Genomic DNA, 20,597 nt, shown 5'->3' on the forward strand with positions numbered 1-20,597 from the left:
ATAGGCAGGAAGGTGCCCAGATACGCTGTGGGGCCCCCAGGTGCGTACACCGCCCTCACAATCTTGCAGCACACGGCCCTGCTCTCCGCTCGCCCAGCGAGACAGAGGCACACGTATGGCCGTACCGTAGCATCCCTTTGCCCACTGAGCTTTCTCAAAGTCAAGCAGGAAGGGAAAGAAGTCAGTACGACACAGGAGCCTCAATGTCCTTCTCTTCCCTGTGCCCATGTCCCGTTGCCAGACAGATGTCCCTCTTATGAATATGGTGATCCGTGCATGGTGGTGGGCCCCTGGGGAAGGTGGCAGAGGTGGTTGCTAAGAGGGAAAAGGCACTGTGGGACCCTCGGAGGGAAGGCGGGAAAACAGGTTTCCCTCCTGACCTCCAGGTCACCTCCAGAGACCCCCAGATCAGAAGCCCAGGCTGGGCTCTTCCCTGTGCACAGCCCCCCTCACCAAGGAGGGGATTTGACTCAAGGCCTTATAATCGGGGTGAAGTCCCTTCCTGTGGGCTCAGAGGCTGGAGGACACATTCTGGAGCCGCCCAGAGCAGTCCCCTCTGGGCTCCTCCACTGGGCAGCACAGGCCAGCTTCTGTGGCAACCAAGAGCGCTCAGAAAGTTGCTACTGTCCCCTCCGCACCCCCGGGGCTGCCACCCTCCCTCCTTCTCCCAGGGAAGGAGAGGCAGGGGCCCGGTGAGATCACCCTCTGTAATGATGCCAGTTCCTGCTCATATCTCACAACAGGGCAGCCTGGGCCTAAAGCCCCAGCCCTGTGTGTGTGTGTGGCGTCGGGGGAGAGTGCAGGGGAGGGAGCTGCGGGGAAGGGGAAGGGGGGACAGGACTGCTGCTGAGCAGACCAGGGATGGCCTCACAGGCTACCTCCTGCTTTTGCAAAAGAGGATTTTATCATCACAGCCTTGTTTCTACCTCGCTCCCTAAATACTCCTTTAGAACTGATCTCATGATAAGCACGCAGCGCTGACTTTCTCCGGAGGCTTCGTGACTCCCCCCGCCTTATTCCCCTCACTCATCTTTTTGGTGTTTTTGCAGCGCTCCCCACCCCCGCCGCCTCATTTCTTTTCCTTCCTCTATCTTCCTTTCTCTTTCCTCTGTTGGGCTCCCCTGTATCCACTGCTGGGCTCAGAAGGCAGAGGGACGTGGGTTTTAATTGATGGGGCCCTAGTCGCCTGCTTTGTAGCCTGAGCTCCGGGCACATCTCTAACCTGAGACATGGGTGTGATGGCAACCTGTCACACAGCGCAGGGTATTCAAGAGAATGAGTGACATATGAAAACCACCTGCAGGGCCAGGGGTCTGGCCCCCACCTTCTGGGCTCGGGGGCCCTGTGTTTAAAGTGAAGAGGTTTTAAACGCTGTCCTAGGCCTGCCACTCCACCCCTGTCCCTCTTCAGTCCTGGTGAGTCTCTCAGAGGCCAAGATGAGCAGGGAGTCTCTCGTAGATAGACAGTGTATGTGTGTGTGTGTGTGGGGTGGATATACACATAGACATCACACACACACACATGCACACATGCATGCACCTGGAAGGGAACCTTTGAATGGCTACTGGAATCAAGTTGGCTGTCTCTTGGGACTCACTTCATGTTCAGGGGTGGTCCTGGCATTCAGGCAAGGGAACGGCCTCCTTAGGGCCTTGGTCAGATTCTGCCACATCCGTCCTTTGCCCACAGGAATGAGCATGGCTTAAGAGTCCTGGGGACACCTCATGGGATAGGCTTGATTCTCAGGAGACTTCGCAGTGTGTGAGGGCAAGGTGGAGAGTGAATGCACCAAATTACAGTCAACTTGCCAGCCCGCAGCTTAAAGTTGCTGTGCCTCATCAAGGGCTGCTGTGTACCCGCCTGTCCCTGCTTATCATCAATGCCTTCATTCTTCCATTTCTTTATCCAAGATGCAGTCTTGTATCCATTCACTCCCCCATCGGGGTATGCATGTCCTCCTGCGCATTCCCTCACCCCTCAGTCCCTTGTCCACGGATGCATTCGCTCGCTCCCTGTCTCTCTCACTCATTTCACAAATGCTTGCTGCCCTGCATGGTGCCGGGCTCTGGGTGGAGAACGGGGAGCACAGAGAGGGCTGGCTTCACGAGTTTACAGTCTGAGTTCCCAAGCCCGTGGGAAGGGGCTAGTGCCCTGTGACAGGGCCTGGTCTATCAGGAAAGCAGGGAGGTGCTCCTCGGAGCAGGCACTTGGCAGCACTTGGGTGGAGGTCTGAGGGATCATTAATAGTGCGTTAGTTGAAGAAGAGTAGGAAGGGCCTAAAAGCACCGGGGAGGCATGTGGGGAAGCATCACGCAAGCAGGAAGTGAGGGGCTAGGAGGGCTGATGCTTCCTGCACTGTCCCTGCGTGTCAGGCACCGGGCCAGGCTCATAAATGAGTCCCCCTCATCCCTGTCCATCTGGGGCATCACTGTAACCGTGGGAAGGCAGGCACAGGGAGGGCGTAAGGCCAGCCCTGAGAGACTCCTCGTTGCTGAACACTGCTCTCACTCAGGCGCAAAGATCAGGGCAGGCATCTTGGAAGATGTGAAGTGGGCCATGAAGAACTGATAGGATTTGACCTTGAGAAGGCAGATGGGGGTGATTCTGGAGAAGGGGTGAATGGGAGCAGAAACATAGAGGAAAGGGGTTGTGGGACTCGGGTGGCAAACCTACGGCAATCTGGCTGGACCACCCAAAGCGTGAAGATGGTTAATGGGAGATGAAACTGACTAGACCATGGCAGCCCGTGCATGCTGGGCGAAGGGGATTACGTTTTGTCCTGCTTTGGGAGAACCTTGGAAATGTTCTCAAGCAGAGGAGGGGCGTGACCAAAAGGGGCTCACGGCGGACGAACACAGTGATGGGTGCGGCCTGGACTAGAGACCAGGACAGAGTCGGAGAGAACAAAGGCTGCCCCTTTGGGAGTTTTCTTCTTTCCACTGTCTTCAAGGCCAGGGTGGCCTGGCCCACAGGGGACCAGGAGCAGGAGGGCCCTCGCTGTGCGAGAGCAGCCCATGGGCATCGGGGGATTGTGGGCTGAGCTGTGGCCTCACACTCTGCTTGCCCTCAGGGTCGGAGTGTGTCACCTCGTGCCTGGACCACAACAGCGAGTCCATCATCCTGCCAGTGAACGTGACCGTACGGGACATCCCGCACTGGCTGAACCCCACACGGGTAGAGGTGAGTGACGGGGCCGACCCTGGTCGTTCGGGGAGGGAAACAACCCCCTTGGACACTTACTATGCCCTGGTCCTGAATTCGTCCTTTCGCACATGATGTGCGTTATGGGTCACTGACTCATCACATCTGTTCGGGGGGGTGGGGGGGGCTCTGTTCACCATCATTTCTCCAGGCCTCCAGCATGTCACACTTCCCCTTGACCAGGACTGTGCAAAGGTCCTTTTATTCACTGTTCCACTGAATCCTGATGGCAGGCCAGGAATAAGAGGACTGTTGTCCCCAGTTTAGAGGCGAGGGCACCGAGGCACTGAGAACACACGGAAAAACCTGTCTGTCTGACTGGGTCACAAACCCCTGTCTGTCTGACTGGGCCTGTATCTGTGAGGATAGTGCGATCTGGCTTCTCCAGACCAGCTCTTAGAAGGCTCTCCGCGTGCTATGGCCTAGATTTCTGGTATCCGCCCTGCTTTACTTGTTGGATGGAAAGCAGCTAGTAGTGATCTGGGGAACGCGTAACACCCACTGCTTAGGAAGCACCCACGGTGTTCCCGTGCCCATCACTCAACACACGAGATAGTATTTAAGCCCCAGAATTATTGTACGGAGCAAGGGACATCGCCTGCAGTCCCTGCTTGGGGACACGGAGATCTTAGGAGTGAGCGACGGGCCCCAGCGCGAAGGCTCGGGCCCAAGCCTGAGTCCAAAGGGAGTGCTTCTTCCGCAGAGTCAAGCTGGCGTGGCCCTGGCCAGAGACCTTATAGGCTCTGCCTCTCGACATCTGCTGTCCTTGCCCAGGTCCAGCTGGAGACTGGCCACTCTCCTGGGTCTACATGTCACCTGGTCCATCCATGACCCTATGGTGAAGCAGGACCCCACTCTTGCCCTCAAGGGCAGTGTGGACCCTGGGCCTCATGTACCCATTCTGGGCACTGGCCCAACCTGGAGAAAGTGAAACAGGGAAGCAGGGCACGCAAGGCACTGTTCAGCGATGTCCCTGTCGGCCAGCCTTTCTGCCTGGGGTGCGGGGGTGGGGCTCGCTGTATGCCCTCCTGCTGCGGATCGCGCTCCGGATAGCCAGGCAGAACCTGATACGAGGTGTACTGTTTCTCAAATGAGCTGAGAGCATGATCGCGAGGGCTTACTCAGCACTGGCCCATGGCGCTGGCGCTGGCCTTGGACACCCACTCCGCTCCCCTGTGCACCCCAGCATTCTTCTTCTTCCCTCCGCTCCCCTTCCTCCTTCTCCCCGACGGTTCTCTGCCCCATCTACCACTCGAGCCCCAGTTGCCTGCTTCTGTCTCCGCTGTTTCTCTGTCCCCTCTCCTAAGACCCCGATCACCTTGTCCCGCATCCCGCCCACTTATACGCTTTCCCCTCTGTCTGCCCCTGATTCTTCTGTGCATTCCCTAGACAGCGCTGTTTCCCCGACCTCGTGCTGCTCGTCTGTTCTCGGCGCGCCTTACCCCACTGCTAACCCAGAGACCCACACAGACTCTCACGGAATAACCCCGGCGAATGCAGTTGTGCTGTCCACACCCAGGGGCACGCACAGAACCCCATGTCAGAAGCTCAAGGAAGTTGGAGATCAAGTATAAGCCCCTTATTGTACAGGCAGAGAAACGGAGGAGCGGCGAGGGAGGGGGTTGGGCCAGGGTCACCCAGGAAGCGGAGCCAGAACAGTGCCACGCCTCAGCTCCATTCCCCTCCCTCTCCCCTGCCCTGCTTCCATATACCCGAAGGCAGGGGCATCACACTCCTACACAGAGCAGACACAGGAGACCTCCCTCATACCCCAGTAGCGGAGGTCTTCTCCGCCTGGGACTCAGACCAGTTTCCCCTGGCCCAGCTCCCACTCAGGCCTTTTCTCTGCGCCCTGGATGCATTCCTGCCCTTCCCTCTGCGAGCCCTGGGCACTGTAGAGTTCAGTTATGATTCACTGTGAAATAAATCCAGGGATTGGAAAGCCCGCGAGCCCCCCTTCCCCAATTGCCCACCCGCCGCCGGCCCGTCCCAGCCCCCACCCAGCTCCCTGGTCTGCCGACCCTTTATTGATGCCGGCCTCCGGAGAGAGCCATAACGAGGTTCAGACCTCCACCGGTCTCCGGAGGCCTCATTATCCAGGAGGAAAAAAATGTGGTAGAAACAGGGAGGAGGGTGAAGGGCAGAGATTGATGATTTCCAGGAATAAGGCAGAAAAGCTGGCCTCTGCTGCACCCTTGCCCCCTTGGGTGGTGAGAGCTAGGCCGAAACCGAGCAGCCAGAGCGGCTAGAGCAGGCACAGCCCGGCCAGGCCAGAGCAGAGGCCTGGGGTCGGGCGGGGGCAGGGGAGTCCTATGTTCTTAGGCCTGCCTCCCACCCGGGGCCAGGCGCAGGGGTGGGGAGGCGCAGGGGTGGTGAGGTGCAGGGGTGGGGAGGCCCAGGGGTGGGGAGGTGCAGGGGTGGGGGCCGGCTGGGCTCTAGCTCCCCTTACCTTTGTCCCCAGGGAAGGAAGTGCGGGGTCCGAGCTGACATTTCCTGGATGCCGTCTGTGAATCTGGCACTGGGTCATGCTTCCTGCACACACACAGCCCACACCCCGTGAGTGGGTTTCAGTCTCTCCCCGGTTTACAGGGGAGGAAGTGGAACCTCAGCGAGGGGAGCCCCTTGCCTGAGAGGAAGGGAAGAGAGCCCCTGGGCAGTCTCATGGGCAGCTGTTCCCAGCTGCCTGTGCAGTTTCTGCGGGATGTAGGACGATAATAATAAAAACCAACTGTTCACTGACCGCTTACCAGGGAGCATGCTGTGGGATAGTTCACCGCTGGCTCTCTGCGCTCCCCCCTGCACCCCCTCCCGACCCTACCCCCAGAAAACAGCCACCATCTAGAACTCTAACTTGTAGCATTTGCCAATTACCGTGGTGTCAATATTCCCCCCATGGCAGATGTCCAGGTTCCCAAGTTGCCCTCACTGCACACACAGCTGGGACAGGGCAGGCACCGCTGCCTCTCCTGGGCCCACGCGAGCCGGCCGAAGCCCACAGTGGCACATGTCACACGACAGCCTCTGTTTTAAGTACTTTGCACGCATCGGCCTGTGTGACGAGAACAACGCCTACTTAGATGAGTGGGAGATGGACACAGAGATCACGTGCCGTGATGAGCGCAGCACGATGGTGACCTTTGTGCAGGCAGGCCACGGTGCTCCCTTTCGTGCCTAGCCCGCGGTGGGTGCTCGCCAAATACTTAGGGCTGCGGCATCAAGTGACCAAGGTCCTCATTCAGGCTCAGGCATGTTCTTGCTGTCTGTCCTTGGGCAAATCCTATCAGGGCTGTAAGCTGTAGTTTGCCTGTCTGTGGAAGGAGAGATAGGCCTGGATCAAGAGTCCCGAAGTCGGATCCCCACGGGATCCGGGCTGGTGGGACCAGTGCGTGAAGCAGGCCTGGGTGTCATTCTGTATACCACACACCTCGGAATATTATTGATAATAGTAGCAGGATTTACTAGACATATTTCAGACACTTAAAATGCCATACAAACACCCACGTGTGTTATAATACAAACACCCAACTTAAGAAATGAGTCTCTACATTTTCTTCTTACTGAGACTTAATGCACATGCTGATCTTCCGTGTAAGGTTGGATCGGTGTTTATGTTTGTGGCCACTCCTGAAACCACTCCCCAAGTCGGGACCTCTGGCTCCCCAGAGGTCATTCCCTCCCCATGCCAGGCAATGGTTGTGCCCCCAAGATCATGTCTATTGGGTTGGCTTTTTTTTTTTTAATTGAGGTATAATTGACATATAAAATTATATTGGTTTCAGGTGTACTAAAATTTTTAGGCTTAATTTCATAAAGAAAAACACTCTGTCCCTTTATTTTTTTCAAAGTTCTCCCCCTTTGAAAGTGCCCACTCCCCCCACCCACTCCCCCCACCCCCATCGCCCCACATGCACTGTTGGGAGCAATAGGGACATGGAGGAATCTTCCTCACATCTCATAAAGGATATGATACAAACTCAGTGACAGATGGCAATATCTCTCGGGCTCCGAGCTGGAGAGACTGCAGGGAAAGGTGGAGACAGCGGCGAACTCTGGGAAGCACATCCTGCTTCCCAAGAGGGCAGCTTGAGCCCCGTGTGGCCGTGTGGAAATGTGTGCTTAGTATGGCTAGAGTCCCCACTTTGTCTTGAATATGAGAAATCTGGAGTCTTTAAAATATAAAATCTCTAATTTTTCTTTTAAATATTGGCAAATAATTTTGAGGCCTGTCAAGCACACTGTGTGCTAGACTGAACATTTCTGTGGGTTGTGTAGCCTGGAAGCCTGGCTTGTAACCTTTGAATGAGGCAGACTCCTAGCCCCGGCATCTGGAATTCAGGGTAGCAGCTTCTCCATCCCCAGCTCCAAGGGAGCACCCCAGTCTCCCCTATATCTCAACGTGTGCGTGGCAAAAGCAGCTCGCGGCCTCAGAGGCTTATATGATTCCTCTAGGCATCTGGGATCTTGGATTTTATAATGGCTTCTGGGAAGAGGATGAAAGCAGGGAGGAAAGAGAGGAGAAGAAAAAGAAAGGGAGGGAGGTATTCAAGGGGGGTGGAAAAGGAAGTCCCCATTTACTGAGTACCTATGATATGTGGGCACCGATAGGCAGGTCCAAATGCTACCTCACTTTGTCTCTACCATACTCCAATGAGATCAACAGTATCACCATTTTATACACGAAGCTGAAGTTCTCACTGGGTGTTCACTGCCCAGTTCATGTAGCTAATACATCTGAAGCAGAATTTGAACCCAGGGCTAATTCTCCTGCATTTCGTCTTGCAAGGTAACCACCTTCTATATTATAAATCATAATGCGACACTTGCAGACAAAGGGTGCAGAATTCATTACTTGAAAGGAAGGCCACTCTGCGGAATGCCCTGTCAAGGGTCTGGAGTCAGAGGTAGAAGGGTTCTGAGTGAGCATGGAGTCCAGTCTATCCGAGGTATAGAGGCGAGACAGCGTGTGCCCTGCAGGTGAAGCCCGTGCCGGAGAGATGGGTCCAGAAGCCAGTGAGATCTCTCATTCACTCATTTGGTCACTGGTTCATTCACTCACTCAGAAACACTGATGAGGTCCTTCTAAACGGCAGGCATTCTTTAAGCACAAGGCATTCAGGCTGAAGAGTACCTGGGCTTTTCAAAGATTTTATTTATTTATTTGACAGAGATCACAAGTAGGCAGAGAGGCAGGCAGAGAGAGAGAGAGGGGAAAGCAGGCTCCCCGCTGAGCAGAGAGCCCGATGCGGGGCTTGATCCCAGGACCCTGGGACCATGATCTGAGCCGGATGCAGAGGCTTTAACCCACTGAGCCACCCAGGTGCCCCGAGTGCCTGGGCTTATAAAGAAAACCCCGAAGCTCTGTACGTGATAATGAATGGCAAACATAAGTTAAACGATATCATTCATTCACCGAAAGCCCTACACATCAAAGGGAGGATTAAGGAGAAAAGAGGGCTCATCGTACATGGCATCTGAAGGGGTGTTCAATCTGAGTCTTAGGATGGGGAGGCTCTCTTATGATGCTTTCTCACAGGTCTTAAACTCTGCCTGGGACCGCATCTTCCCTGGGATTCATCCTGGAATCCGGAGACACTCTGCCCACTCCCAGCCCCCTGCCTACTTTCCTCTGAAAGCCCTTCCACCTTCCTGAACCTTGGTCTTTCCGTCAGGCCAGAGAGTAAATAAACTATTTTATATTTCTAGTTTTGGGGGCTAGGGGAATGTGAAGGAGAGCGTAGGGTTTAAATACAGATCTGGTAATCAGGGAGCTGCGGGCCTACTTCCCGATGGTCCTTGCCTACGTGCGTGGCTTAGAGCAGGTTGGTCAATGCTCTGCGGTCCGTTTCCTCCCGTGTAGCCCAGACTCAAAAATAGTACCTCTCCTGTAGTTAGGGTAAGAATTAAATAAAGATCTGAGGACAGGGCGTGTGCAGATGAGGATGAGGATAATGATGACAGGGTTGGTGACGGTGCTGTGATGGTGATGAAGATGATGGTGGTGCTGGCCATGGCGATGCTGAAGGTCACTGCTGCTGGGAAGAAAGGACAATGTATTCTTCTTAGGCACCACGGCAGGAAACGAAAGCCGCCTTACAAAACCTGGCCTGAAAGCACTCTCACTGGGCTAGAGGTCTCCCTGGCACCCGAAGGAACAAGGCTGACATTGCAGGGCCCCCACCAGGGATCTCCCAATCTGCGGTATAAACAGCCTAGCAGCTCTCGCTGCTTGCCCTCTGCCAGTTCTGCTCACATACAGAGGGGCCCTGTCGTAGGACAGGTAGGGCGTGCAGCCCTAAGGAATAGTGGAAAATCCAAAAGCCTTGGAAAGATCAACAGGCTCATGCGGATAGTATAAAAGTCCTTTCTCTGAACTCACGTCCAGGTAAACCTCAGCTGACAGAGCCTTGTACAGCCACACCACAACATTCCTACAGGCGGATTAAATTAGCTCTCTCGGATAAACAGGGGGAGGGATGGGCATCAACTCCCTTGTGGATCCTGACCCTGCTGTGTTCGATTACTTGAGCCATTACCAAGGGCCCCTCCAGCACCCCTGGTTTTTGGCTGGGGACAGACTCTCAGAACCAAAGATGAAACCCTGGGTCAGGTCTCACAGAGGATGAAAGCAGGTGATTCTCTCCACCTCTGGCCCTGTGGCTGGGAAGCAGAGGGCACCAGAGTAGCTAAGCTGGAAGAAAGGAGCACCGGACGCCACTCACACTCCTCCATCTGGTCAACATATACTTGTGTGCTCTGCTCCAGGCTGGATCCTGGGGAGACACAGAAATGTGTCAAACCCAGGTCCTCAGTTAATCAGTCCCGTACCATTTATCTCCGTGGATCATCACGACAAGCCCAGGAGGTGATTTTCGGGACCCATTTCACAGACAGGAGAACCCAGCCTCACAGTGGAAATCCACAAAGCAATTTCGAGTCGAATTGCATCCACACCTGACACAGCCCATGCCCAAGGTCTTTCCCGCATGTCACCTTGTCTAGGTGTATTGGGAAAAGGTAGAAAGGGGCAGGGTGTAGTAGTGATGTAGTCTACGTAATAGACTTCCCATGGCAAGACTGGTTGGCAGATCTTCAGCTTAGGCTGGTTGTTTAAGACTCTAATTCTGCCTATGCTAAACCGGTCTTCTAGACATTGTGCTAGGCATGGTAAGGGCTCTTCTGATGTTCTAGAACAGAGGAAGTCAAGTAAAGGAAACCCTGCCCATTGATAAAAATCATCTCTATTTTGATATGTCTTTATTCTTTTATAACAAAAACATTTATGAGGCATCCTCCACGTGCCAGACGCCATTCTAGGCACGGATGACCCAAGGGTGAACCCCAGATGCTGTGTGGCAGGAAAGAAAGGCACCAACCCATCTTAGCCCGCTCTTGGAGTCACGTGATTCCCTTTGTTCCAAGCTCGCCAAGAAACTTAATTATGGTGGGGCTCCCATACAGGTCTGCCTTCGGGGAGAAACTGGGTTGGTCATGTGATTTTCCGTATTCTGACCCATATGACTGTTCATTTCTTAATGAAAATTAATCAGCTGGCAGTCATCCAGGAGAGCAAGACCTGATCACATAGCCCTCTACGGCTGGTCCCTGACACTAACTTTCATTGCAGATCTAAGCATTTGCCTCCAGGTTGTTTTCATTTTATTTTTAAAAGAAATCATTATAATTTTGGCATGACATGTAAGACATAGAGAAAGGAGCTTCTGGGAACATCACATTAGCCCCAGTCCTGATGCTACGGACCTTCCCAGTTTCATCTTTCTCTTTTCACCTCCTTTAAAAATTATCCTCCTATTGGATTTTATGCTATGAGCTTCCTTAAATAATTTCTAAAACGAGTGCTCAGTCTTGAGTCCTGGTTTCTTCCCGAAACAGCTACGGAGCCTGGGGTATTCATTCTCCATATCACCCAAGATTCGTGCCCAACTCACTGCATGGTAACGAGGAATAAATAAGATAATGCACCACAAATGAACTCCATATATTTTGGTTGTCATTATCATAGTAACAATTATTATTATTAAAGGAGGTTATAAATAAATACACACATGCAAACCTAGATGCTCCGAGGGGGGTTGGGGAAGGCACCACAGGGGAAGGAAGTCATGAGCAGCCGAGCAAAAGAGAACTAAATGTTCTCCAGGAGACAAGATGGGGAAGGGCATTTCAGTGAAGAAGAACAGCAAGGACAAGGTCACAGAGGTGTGGCAGTGTGGACAGTGTCAGGGAACTTGGAGTGGCCCATAGGGCATGGTGGCAGGTGGAGGCAAGAAAGGTTCTCTGTGTCTCCAAGGGTTCGGAAACAGGCCACTGCTCTCACACTGTAGTGCGTATCAGAGTCATCTGGCAGGCTTGTACTGCGGAGTCCTAGGCCCTGGCCTCAGAGATTTGGATGCATTAGATCCAAGGTGACTCTGAAGTATGTGCCTTCCTCATGAGCTCCCACAGGGACCCCGATGAACGTGGTCCTCAGCCCATGTGTAGGAAAACCCCGCTCCACACTATTCTCCCTTCTCCCTGCCGCAGCCGTATGTATCCTCTGCCCTTCCTCTTTCTTCCCACCTTGTTCCTAACTCCACCCATGGATCAAACATCAGCCAAGAATCTCCTGAAGGGCCTTTCTGACCGCGTCTTCATCCCCCAGTTCTGCTTTTCTTCAGCCCTCATTCCTGCCAGGGAGATACAGGATCATACCTACAGCAAACACAAATACTTTTGTAATCTTATGGCTCCTGTTACTGCAAGTACAATTATCCATGGGCAAATTATCCATGTAAATGCCAGGGTGAAGACAGGACTTGGAAGATCCAAGAAGATGTGGGGTAGTTGCGTGGGGTGCCAACAACGAGATGGCTTCCTCCCAGCCCCAAACCCATCTGACTGCTCTCTCCCTCTCTCTGCAGAGAGTTGTCTGCACGGCTGGTCTCAAGTGGTATCCTCATCCCGCCCTGATTCACTGTGTCAAAGGCTGTGAGGTGAGTCCCTAGAAGTGATCCTCTTGTTGTTAACATCCTGATCACTGGTCTTACATTGATCAGGCTTCCACTCACTTTGCCTACAAAGTGCTGTGAATAGCCCTTTAATAGGCTGATTGAGCAATCCCATTTTATAGATGGGGGAGTTGAGGCATGGAGATATCAACAAACATACTCAGAAATACATTTCATGGATAACAAAAGTAGGATTCCAAGGCGTTCCTGCTCACTCAGCTTATGTTCAACATGATGCTGCCTGTGGGAGGGACGGAGGTCATCCTGATTTTGCATCTATAACATACCACGCATTTGACCCAAATGATCAGATTTAATGTTTAAAGAACCATAGGAGGCTTTTTTTTTTTCCCCCTTTCCAGTTCCTACTTTACTGCTGACCATTACTTGCAGGTCACTTCCTTTTGCCACACATTTGTCATTCACTCACTCTTCAACCCGGGAAGCAGTATGGCTACTTTAGACCCTACCACAGAGCTGAACAGGAAGATCCTCTCTGACTTCACAGTTGAACCTTTCCCTGGCGCTTGGCTTTATGGAGATCTGTCTCTCTGTCTCAGTGGCCAGCCTGGGAAGGCACAGGGGCAGAGTACTTAGAAAGTCATCTGTATTCTCAAGGGGTCACACTGCCTCTGGAACTAGGAGATATTCTGTGTACCTCATGCCCCCCGTGGGTCTTCTCATCTGACAATGAAAAGGAGGCCCCAAATCACATCCAGGTGGAGGCACAAATATTTGTGGTCTGCCCCCCGCTCCAGAGCCCACTCAGGAAAATGCAGGTGAAAGGGACTAGTTTGCACTCTAGAAAACTTTGTATTTGATGAAATTCTTGGAATGTCAGAGTCAGAAATGCTCTTCAAGATGATCTAAACCTGACTTTTTAAAGCTGTAGCCAGATCTGAAATTTGATGGAATACTCAAACGGGAAGGATTCTTAGCGTGATCGAATCCTAATCAATGGTTATACGGAGTGGGAAAGGAGGATCAGAGAGGCGATGGACTGGCCCAGGATTGCACAGCATTAAAGCCACAGAGCCAAATTATGAACCTGGGTCTCCTGACTCTAGGCTGGTGCTTTTTCTCCTCCATGAGGCCACCTCCCATCCATGAATCACCCCCGTCAAGACAGGCCCTGGACCAAACTTTGCATTCTGTGTATGGACTAGGGGCTCCACGTGGCATCTTCTAAGGGCACTCGACACTGTAGTCTTTAAGAGCTCCCCCCTCCCCCCGCCTTCTCCCAAGATTCAGCTGGGAATGGCCAAAACCAAGGCCAGGGCGCTGTGGCTATTGCTTCCTTCCATCTCTCTGGATCAGTCCAACGCTTGGAGGAAAGGAAGCTTGGATTACCGGGGCCCTCGTTCTGCTGAGTCGGCAGTCTGGGCAGCCAGTGTGACAGCAGAATTCGATCCCTCCTTTGACTCAGCACCGGGGCCTAGGAGACCCTCACCTGTCAGGCTCTGAGTCCTGCCAACGATGCTTATCGCCTTTGCCCTTGCAGGTGATCTCCTCTCCTCCTTAACTTAAAGCTCAGAGTTTGCCTCGTGTCTGGGGCGGAAAGGAATGCCTGGGAGAGATACCAATGCTGGGTGGAGGCAGGAGCCATCAACCTGGAATGTCTGGAGTTAGCCAGGACTGAGGAAGGGTTTTGGGACTCCCGAGCGCTCTACCCCAAGCTGTGTCCAAAGTGGTCCCTTCACTCTTTCGTACATCAGAGCCTCACTGATGCCTCTTAGGGGCCTGACACTACTCAAGGTTCTGGAAACACAGTGACCTTAGTCAAGTGAGAACAGTCACTGTGTCCCTCCTTCTTCCTGAGTCCAGACGTACGGTGTCTTCTTGTCCCTTGTGCATCCACGCGTCCACATATCTGTCCATGAAGAACTGAATTGTTTGACTGAATGAACACAAATGGTGAAGTTTTGCTCAAATCACCCCACGTTTTGCTAGGGAGTCCAGGCTACAGATATGGACAACACGCAGTCCTGTCCCTCGGGAACTCCCAGTCTAATGAAGGAGGTAGACAATTAAAGAATTCTAAACTATGGACCAAGAGCTGTAACCAGACCAAGTACAAGAAGCACAGAGCATCCTGGGGGGCTCAGAGAAGGCATTTCAGGGGTCTGAGATTGGAACTAGATCCCGAAGGGTGAGCTGCTCGCCCGAACACAGTAGTAGGAGCAGTAGCCAGGAGAAGTACCAGGGATGGGAAAAATCCCTTCAGTGGCGGAGCTTTTCACATGTCACTCGCTCCCTCTCGAAATCCTCCGCTCTCCACCTTCCTCTAATTAACCCCTGCCCATCTTCCTGATCTCTGCAGAAAGGTCATTTCCCAAGGGACACCTTCACGGAGCTCCCTGATGAGGTCTAGTCCTCTTACTCTTTAACAGCCTCGTGGTGCCTGTCCTCTGTCGCTCTTATCAGAGATGAAATTGGCCAATTAGATGTGTGATTATTTGATTAAAGTCTCCTCACTGAAGTGTGAGGTCTGAAGGAGTATGAGCTCCGTCTCACTGTCCTATCTTTGTCTGCGGTGCAACATGTGACCTGTACTAAGCGTTCAGTGAATGTGGTTAAGTACAGGATGGATGGGTTGAGGGGCGGATGGAGGCAAGGGTGTGGCTGCAGGAGAGGGGTGAAGGGTAGCTGGTGAGGGGACTGGAGGGTTTTTTTCAGGGGGAAAAAAAAGTTTCATTTATTTTTTTTCTCTTCTTCCTCACCTTTCCCAGCTACTCCTTTTACCAAGCCAGTTCCTTTCATTCTGAGGGACATTTGGTTTCCTTCCTTACTCTGTTTTATAGGATAGAAGAAAGATCATGAAGAACAGGTCCCACAATCTCCTCGGGCACAGAGCAAAACCAAGAGCTTATCCTTAGTTGTTTGTGCCTCTCTGCTCAGATATGGATGTAATAATTCCATTACGGCAAATACCCATCAGAGTCACACTTGTGTTCACAGCCATGCACGTATGCACATAGACACTTGGGCATAGCTGTTGCCTGTTCTTGGTTCTGCCTTGCTAAGTTATTTTTTTTTTTTTAAGACCCTAATAGGATAGTGATGAAATGGAATCTGGCATTGTGAGTTGGGAGCACAAAGCCTGGGTGAATCTGACGCAGAGATGAAAAAGCCAGGGATGCCACGTGGGAGGGACTCCTTGTGAGCTTGGCTCTCTCCGTGATAGTCCGGACGGGAAGGAAAGACCATTGGGTCGCAGGAGTTGCGCTGAGATGCAGTGGTCTTAGCCAAGTGATGACATCTTTCCCATCAGTGAGTCAGCAAGTATTAGAGAGCCCAACGTGAACTTTGATCAGAGACGTCTTACCTTCCCTGCCTTCTATATTAAAGGGTCACACTGTATTGCTTTTGGTGGGTGAAGGGGTATGCTTATTGCTTTGAGCAACCAATGGACTAATCCTGTCTCTTTATTTCACAACTGGGATGCTCAAGGCCCAGAAAAGATAAGCTACTTAACCAAAATCACCAAGGAACCCCTCCAGTTGGTTGAGGTTTGTTAGACTAGACCCCAGATTTTCTAAACCCCCTCACAACTACCTTTCCACTGTGTCAATACAATATGCCCCTATGCCATTTCAAAAACATCACTAAGAGTTGTACCCAGCATTAAATTAGGTTGCACCCAGCATTAAATTAGGTAATAGGGAGACCAAGAGGAACTGGATATTGCCCTTGTGTTCAGCAAGCTCACAGTCTTCTACCAGCTGGAGCTTCATAAACAAACATTAGAATAAACAGTGTGCTTAGTGCTTATAGGGACAAAAAGTATCAGGGGGTTTGCAGACACTCCTGACTTTCCCATATGATTACTCTGGGTTCAGACCGGTAATGACTTAACTCTGTCATCTTTTCCTCATCTTTGGGGTACCACAGAGTTGGAGGGGCATGGGGAAGAAAAGCAACACATCAGTATGTGCTAGCTGTGGACCAGAATGGCAAAGAAAAGATAGGACGTCAACTTAGATTTAAATCACTGCTCTGGCCCTGCCAGGCTGATCTGGGCTCAGTCCCTGTCTCGCTCTGAGCCTCAGAATCTTCATCTGAAAAGTGGGAATATCAGTGCTTACCTCACATGTTATTTGGAGAACAAAGAAGATGACAAACATGTAAAGCATGTGACCTCACGCATCTCCACTCCAGTGCTAGAGAAGAGGGAGCCCAAAGACCATTGTGTCAAATTCTGATGAGTTCTTACATTTAATCTTGACAATTTTTGGGCAGATTACGTTGTTTATATTGTACCATAAATTATGTTTTTCATTACCTACTACTGGGAAAAGTAGGGAAAGTCTGCTCAGATTTTCTCCTCATTTCTTCAAGTAAAACTGAGCCCGACCTTAGAGAGATGTAAGTGATCTCTCCCGTGGCTTTGCGTACCCCAGCCTACAAGTGTCCACCGGTGCAGCCCCAGCTGAGTTGGGGAAAAGTTGGCTAGGTAGGTCTTTACAAATGGCGGAAGTGATAACTTGGCCAAGGGGGTGTTGGCATTTGAAGCCAGGTAGGTGGTCTACAGGGGTTTTCAAAAGGATGAGAGATAGCTGAACAATGACCGGGCTATCCCCCCACCTAATATAGGATGCTAACGGGCCACCTTCCTCTGCCTCTCTCCCCCCTTGCAGCCCTTCATGGGAGACAATTACTGTGATGCCATCAACAACCGAGCCTTCTGCAACTACGATGGTGGGGACTGCTGTGCCTCTACGGTGAAGACCAAGAAGGTAACACACCACCACCACCCCCCTAACCCCCGCCGGCAGCACCTCCAGCTGGCCTCTCCCACTTCCCAGCCTGGAGCCCCCTGCACAACCCATTGTCCTGGCAGCGTCAGCATGTGCCCCCAAGCTGTGAGGCATTACGTTCTTTTAATTCTTTGAGGCAGTAGTTGAGCTAATATCATGGACTGATCTTTGCAGATGTTTCCTTACCCTCAGAGCTTGGGGCCAGACATGGAAGCAGACAAATATAAGTATAATCAATACTTTTAGAAGGGAAGGATAGAGCACTGGGAGGGCCCAGGCCAGGGGCTGGAGAAAGGCTCTACCAGAGGATCAGCATTGAAACTGAAACTTAAGGGAGGAGAAGGAGCAGGAAGGTGGCCAGGAAAAGCTTTGGGGGCAAGAGACTTGCTTGTAAAATCCTAGAGAGAACTTGTATCTTTGGGATGTATGGCTAAAATATAGGGGCAGAGAGAAGATGGGACATTGCTACCAAGGTAAGACGTAGCCTTTGATTATTTTATAATCTCTTTGTAAAATTAGGGGGTGTGGTCTCGGTTGTGATTCTCTTCCTTTGCATATTAGAGTTTAGCAGGAGTGAATCAGGTGTCTCGAGTAAAACATTGGACTAGGGCGCATACCCACTACTCATGGAAGAGTGACCACCCCCACTTTCTTCCTGATGAGAGCTGGGACCCCAGCCGAGAGCCGGGGAGAGGTGGTCAGACTGGCTGCCTGGGTTGAGGAGTGCTCTGGTGATGAATGAGTTAATGGGGAGCTATTTCTGGTTTTGTAGTCATCTACAATCTGAGCCAAAAAGTCTTTTGAGCTAATATTTCTCTCCTTAAAGAAAGGGGAATGGTGTTTCTGAGGCCGGTCATAGTCTGTCTTGGCGGGAGTGCTGTCGGTGATTATCGGGTCCAAACTTCTCACTTCCTAATGGGGTAACTGAGGCCCCTATAGAAAAACTGATTTGTCCATGGTGGCAGAGTGATAGAAACAGAGCAAGGTTTCTGGCTTGTTCAAAGTACCTTTATGTTGCACCATCCTTAAAAGAGTTAGTTCCTTAGGAAAGAGGTTCTGGCCTTAGCATACGGGGATGGACAGGGCAAGACCTAAGGAGCACAGTCAGACTGCATCTTTGATGACCAGGGCTGCTGGGGCTCCCTGGGGTCAGCTGGTCTTGTATGGGCAACCCTTCAGCCCACTTGCCCCCTCCCTTGATTTAGGTATTAAACACCAAAAGTCAATACTTTCTGCTCAAATACAGTAGAATAAAATTCATTTCCTATTAATGAATTTTATCTTTCTCCCAATTATAAAACCACACAGACTCTACTTTTTAGAAAATCCAGAAAGCAGAGAGAACAACAGAATCGTTGCTTTTCTCACATCCCAGAAGCAGCCATTGTTTTGCCTTCTGCCGTATCTTACTGTGTGTGTGGGTGTAAGCGTGTGGGTATTTGTGCCTGTGTGTACCTCGCAGCATTTCTAGTGCAGGATCCTGTGTTGTTCCGTTTTGCCTTAGCACAGGAAATCGTATACAGAAGAATGATCTGATATTATTATAAACTTTCTGGTGATCGTTTTTGCTCTGTTGTTATTTATTAGAGGGTTGTGATGGATCATGATCTGTGGAACGACTCACCTTGGGCCGTTCTTTCTAACTTGTGGGTTATTTCAGTTTCTCACCATGATAAATAATCAGGCTGGAGAATATCTTTGCAGGTAAATATTTCTCCGGCTCTGTTCCTTCACAATTGCTATTTAGAACTGAAATGACTAGGATAAAAGGTGTGAGCATTTATAAGGCTCTTGACGTCTGGTCCCAGATGAATACAGAGTACAATAGCGTCAGTTTCATTTGTCGGCGTCTGTTTTCGAAAGTGAATGGACAATGAAGTGTGTGTTTTAAAGAGAAGTTTGGGTAGAATTATGACGAAGTAGTCATGTGACACCATCCGTTGGAGCAAGAGCAGCTCCGATTAAAAGAATTTTCCTATGAACTATAACTTTATATACAAAAACATTAAAAAAAAAAACTAATTTATTTTTATTGGGAGACTTCCTTAAATGGATTGCTGTTTCTACAGAGCGCGTGGTAGGAACATGAAGTCATGAGACTGAGCTTCAGGTGCAGATTCCAAATGATTACAGTCACTTGAAAAAACATCTATGTACACCAAATGGCCATTTGGACCCTCTGCTCCTTCTGGGTTCCGTTGCAACAATTTCAGACGTGTCCCGGCCCTTAGGTGCTGCCTCTTTAGGAAGGGACCCAGAGTTGTTCGTTCTTTGCCAGTTCTGAATATGCTTCCTAGTCTTTTTTTTTTTTTTCCTTTCTTTCCTTTTCTATCCACATTATGTATGTAATTTTGGCTTTGGGGGTGAAAAGATCCCCTTCTTCCACTTTACATTGGTGATCCTCCTTGTCGGCCCGGGCTGCGGAATGCAGAGAGCCAGGCTTCCTTCCCGCAGTAAGATGCGTGATCCTTGAGCGTCTATGAGGGCTCAACACTGTACCGAGCTGTGTACCCGGGGCCCAGTCCAGACAGACTTGGCACCTGCCCCTGTGAAGTTCACGGGCTGTTAGGGGAGCCAGGCGTTAGGTGATGAGATGCCCAGCCAGGCACTGTAGTGCCTTTGTCCAAGGGCAGTAAAGGAAAGGTGCGGGAGGTTACGGAGACCCGTGTGAAGGTCAGGAAAGGCTTCCCTAAGGAAGCGATGTTTACACTGAGCCCTGAAGAGTGAGTAGCTTTCCTGGAGAGGGTGAGTGGTGGTTGAAGACAGGCCGGGGAGGCCTGTGGCACTGCGTGGGAAGTGGGGGTGACCGGGCCTCCCGCTTCTCTTCTGGTACCTATGGCTTTGCCAGAGTTGTTCGTTACTCACAGCGTTGGAGGCTTTCTTCGGATTTGAGGTTCCTGGGAGTCTGACTTCCGGAGGAGAAAGGGATCTCAGATTAAGCTCATACTTCCTACCGTTTAAATTCCCCAGTTTAACTTCTAAATAGGCTCCCGCTTCTTGAATGCTTCAACACACTCTCTTTAACACCCGCCCAGCTCCACTTCCCGCCGTAGCTGGTTTACTGAGACAGAGACGGCAGGTGGAGAAACAGAGAAGGAAAGAGTCACCCCTCCGTGAGTTGCTGTGGCTCTCAGACATCCTGCCAGACATGTGTCCTCCGTCAGCTTCTTGAATCCCTGTGGCCTCTCCGACAGGTCACTGTCAGGCCCCATGCCCCGGTGAGCCAGTGTGGGCTCAGAGCTCTCGCAGGATGGGCTTGAGTTCACTTGGCCGCAAGTGCCGAGGTCCAAACGCGAACCCCAGGCCTGCCTGAGGCGAGAGCCCAGCTCGCTCTTGTGCAGGGGGCTGAGTCCTCCGTGTGCCTGGGCCTAACCCTCCCAGTTCTGGTGGGAGCCCCGACTGCCAGGGAACCTTGGATAGGGGACCCCTCCCCTTGGCAAAGGTGGAAGCAGCTTTTCCCAGCAGCAAAGACAGGGTGGGGAGTCATTGAGACGCCCAGCCTTGCCAGCCATCCCTGACGTCCCAGACAGCAGTTTCCTCTGAGTGGAAAAAAAGTCCTGGTTTCTGTCTCCAGCTTCCCCAGCAGGAAGCCTCTTAGCGGCAGGAGAGGGGCCAGAGGCTGGCTTCCGTCCTC

At 51.6% G+C, this 20,597-nt stretch overlaps 1 protein-coding gene across 1 annotated transcript in view; it reads left to right on the forward strand.

Annotated features, from left to right (window-relative positions):
• PAPPA (pappalysin 1) overlaps positions 1-20,597 on the forward strand; it is a gene marked incomplete at its 5' end in the record, with an annotated part of 138,399 nt that overhangs the window by 102,929 nt on the left and 14,873 nt on the right. The window contains 3 exons of the mRNA XM_082695197.1: positions 3,071-3,180; positions 12,120-12,191; positions 16,844-16,942. Coding sequence (XP_082551323.1) covers positions 3,071-3,180; positions 12,120-12,191; positions 16,844-16,942 — 281 coding nt within the window. The remainder of the gene's footprint in view (positions 1-3,070; positions 3,181-12,119; positions 12,192-16,843; positions 16,943-20,597) is intronic.

This window comes from Mustela nivalis (assembly GCF_964662115.1).
Source record: "Mustela nivalis genome assembly, chromosome: 13".
Taxonomy (NCBI): domain Eukaryota; kingdom Metazoa; phylum Chordata; class Mammalia; order Carnivora; family Mustelidae; genus Mustela; species Mustela nivalis.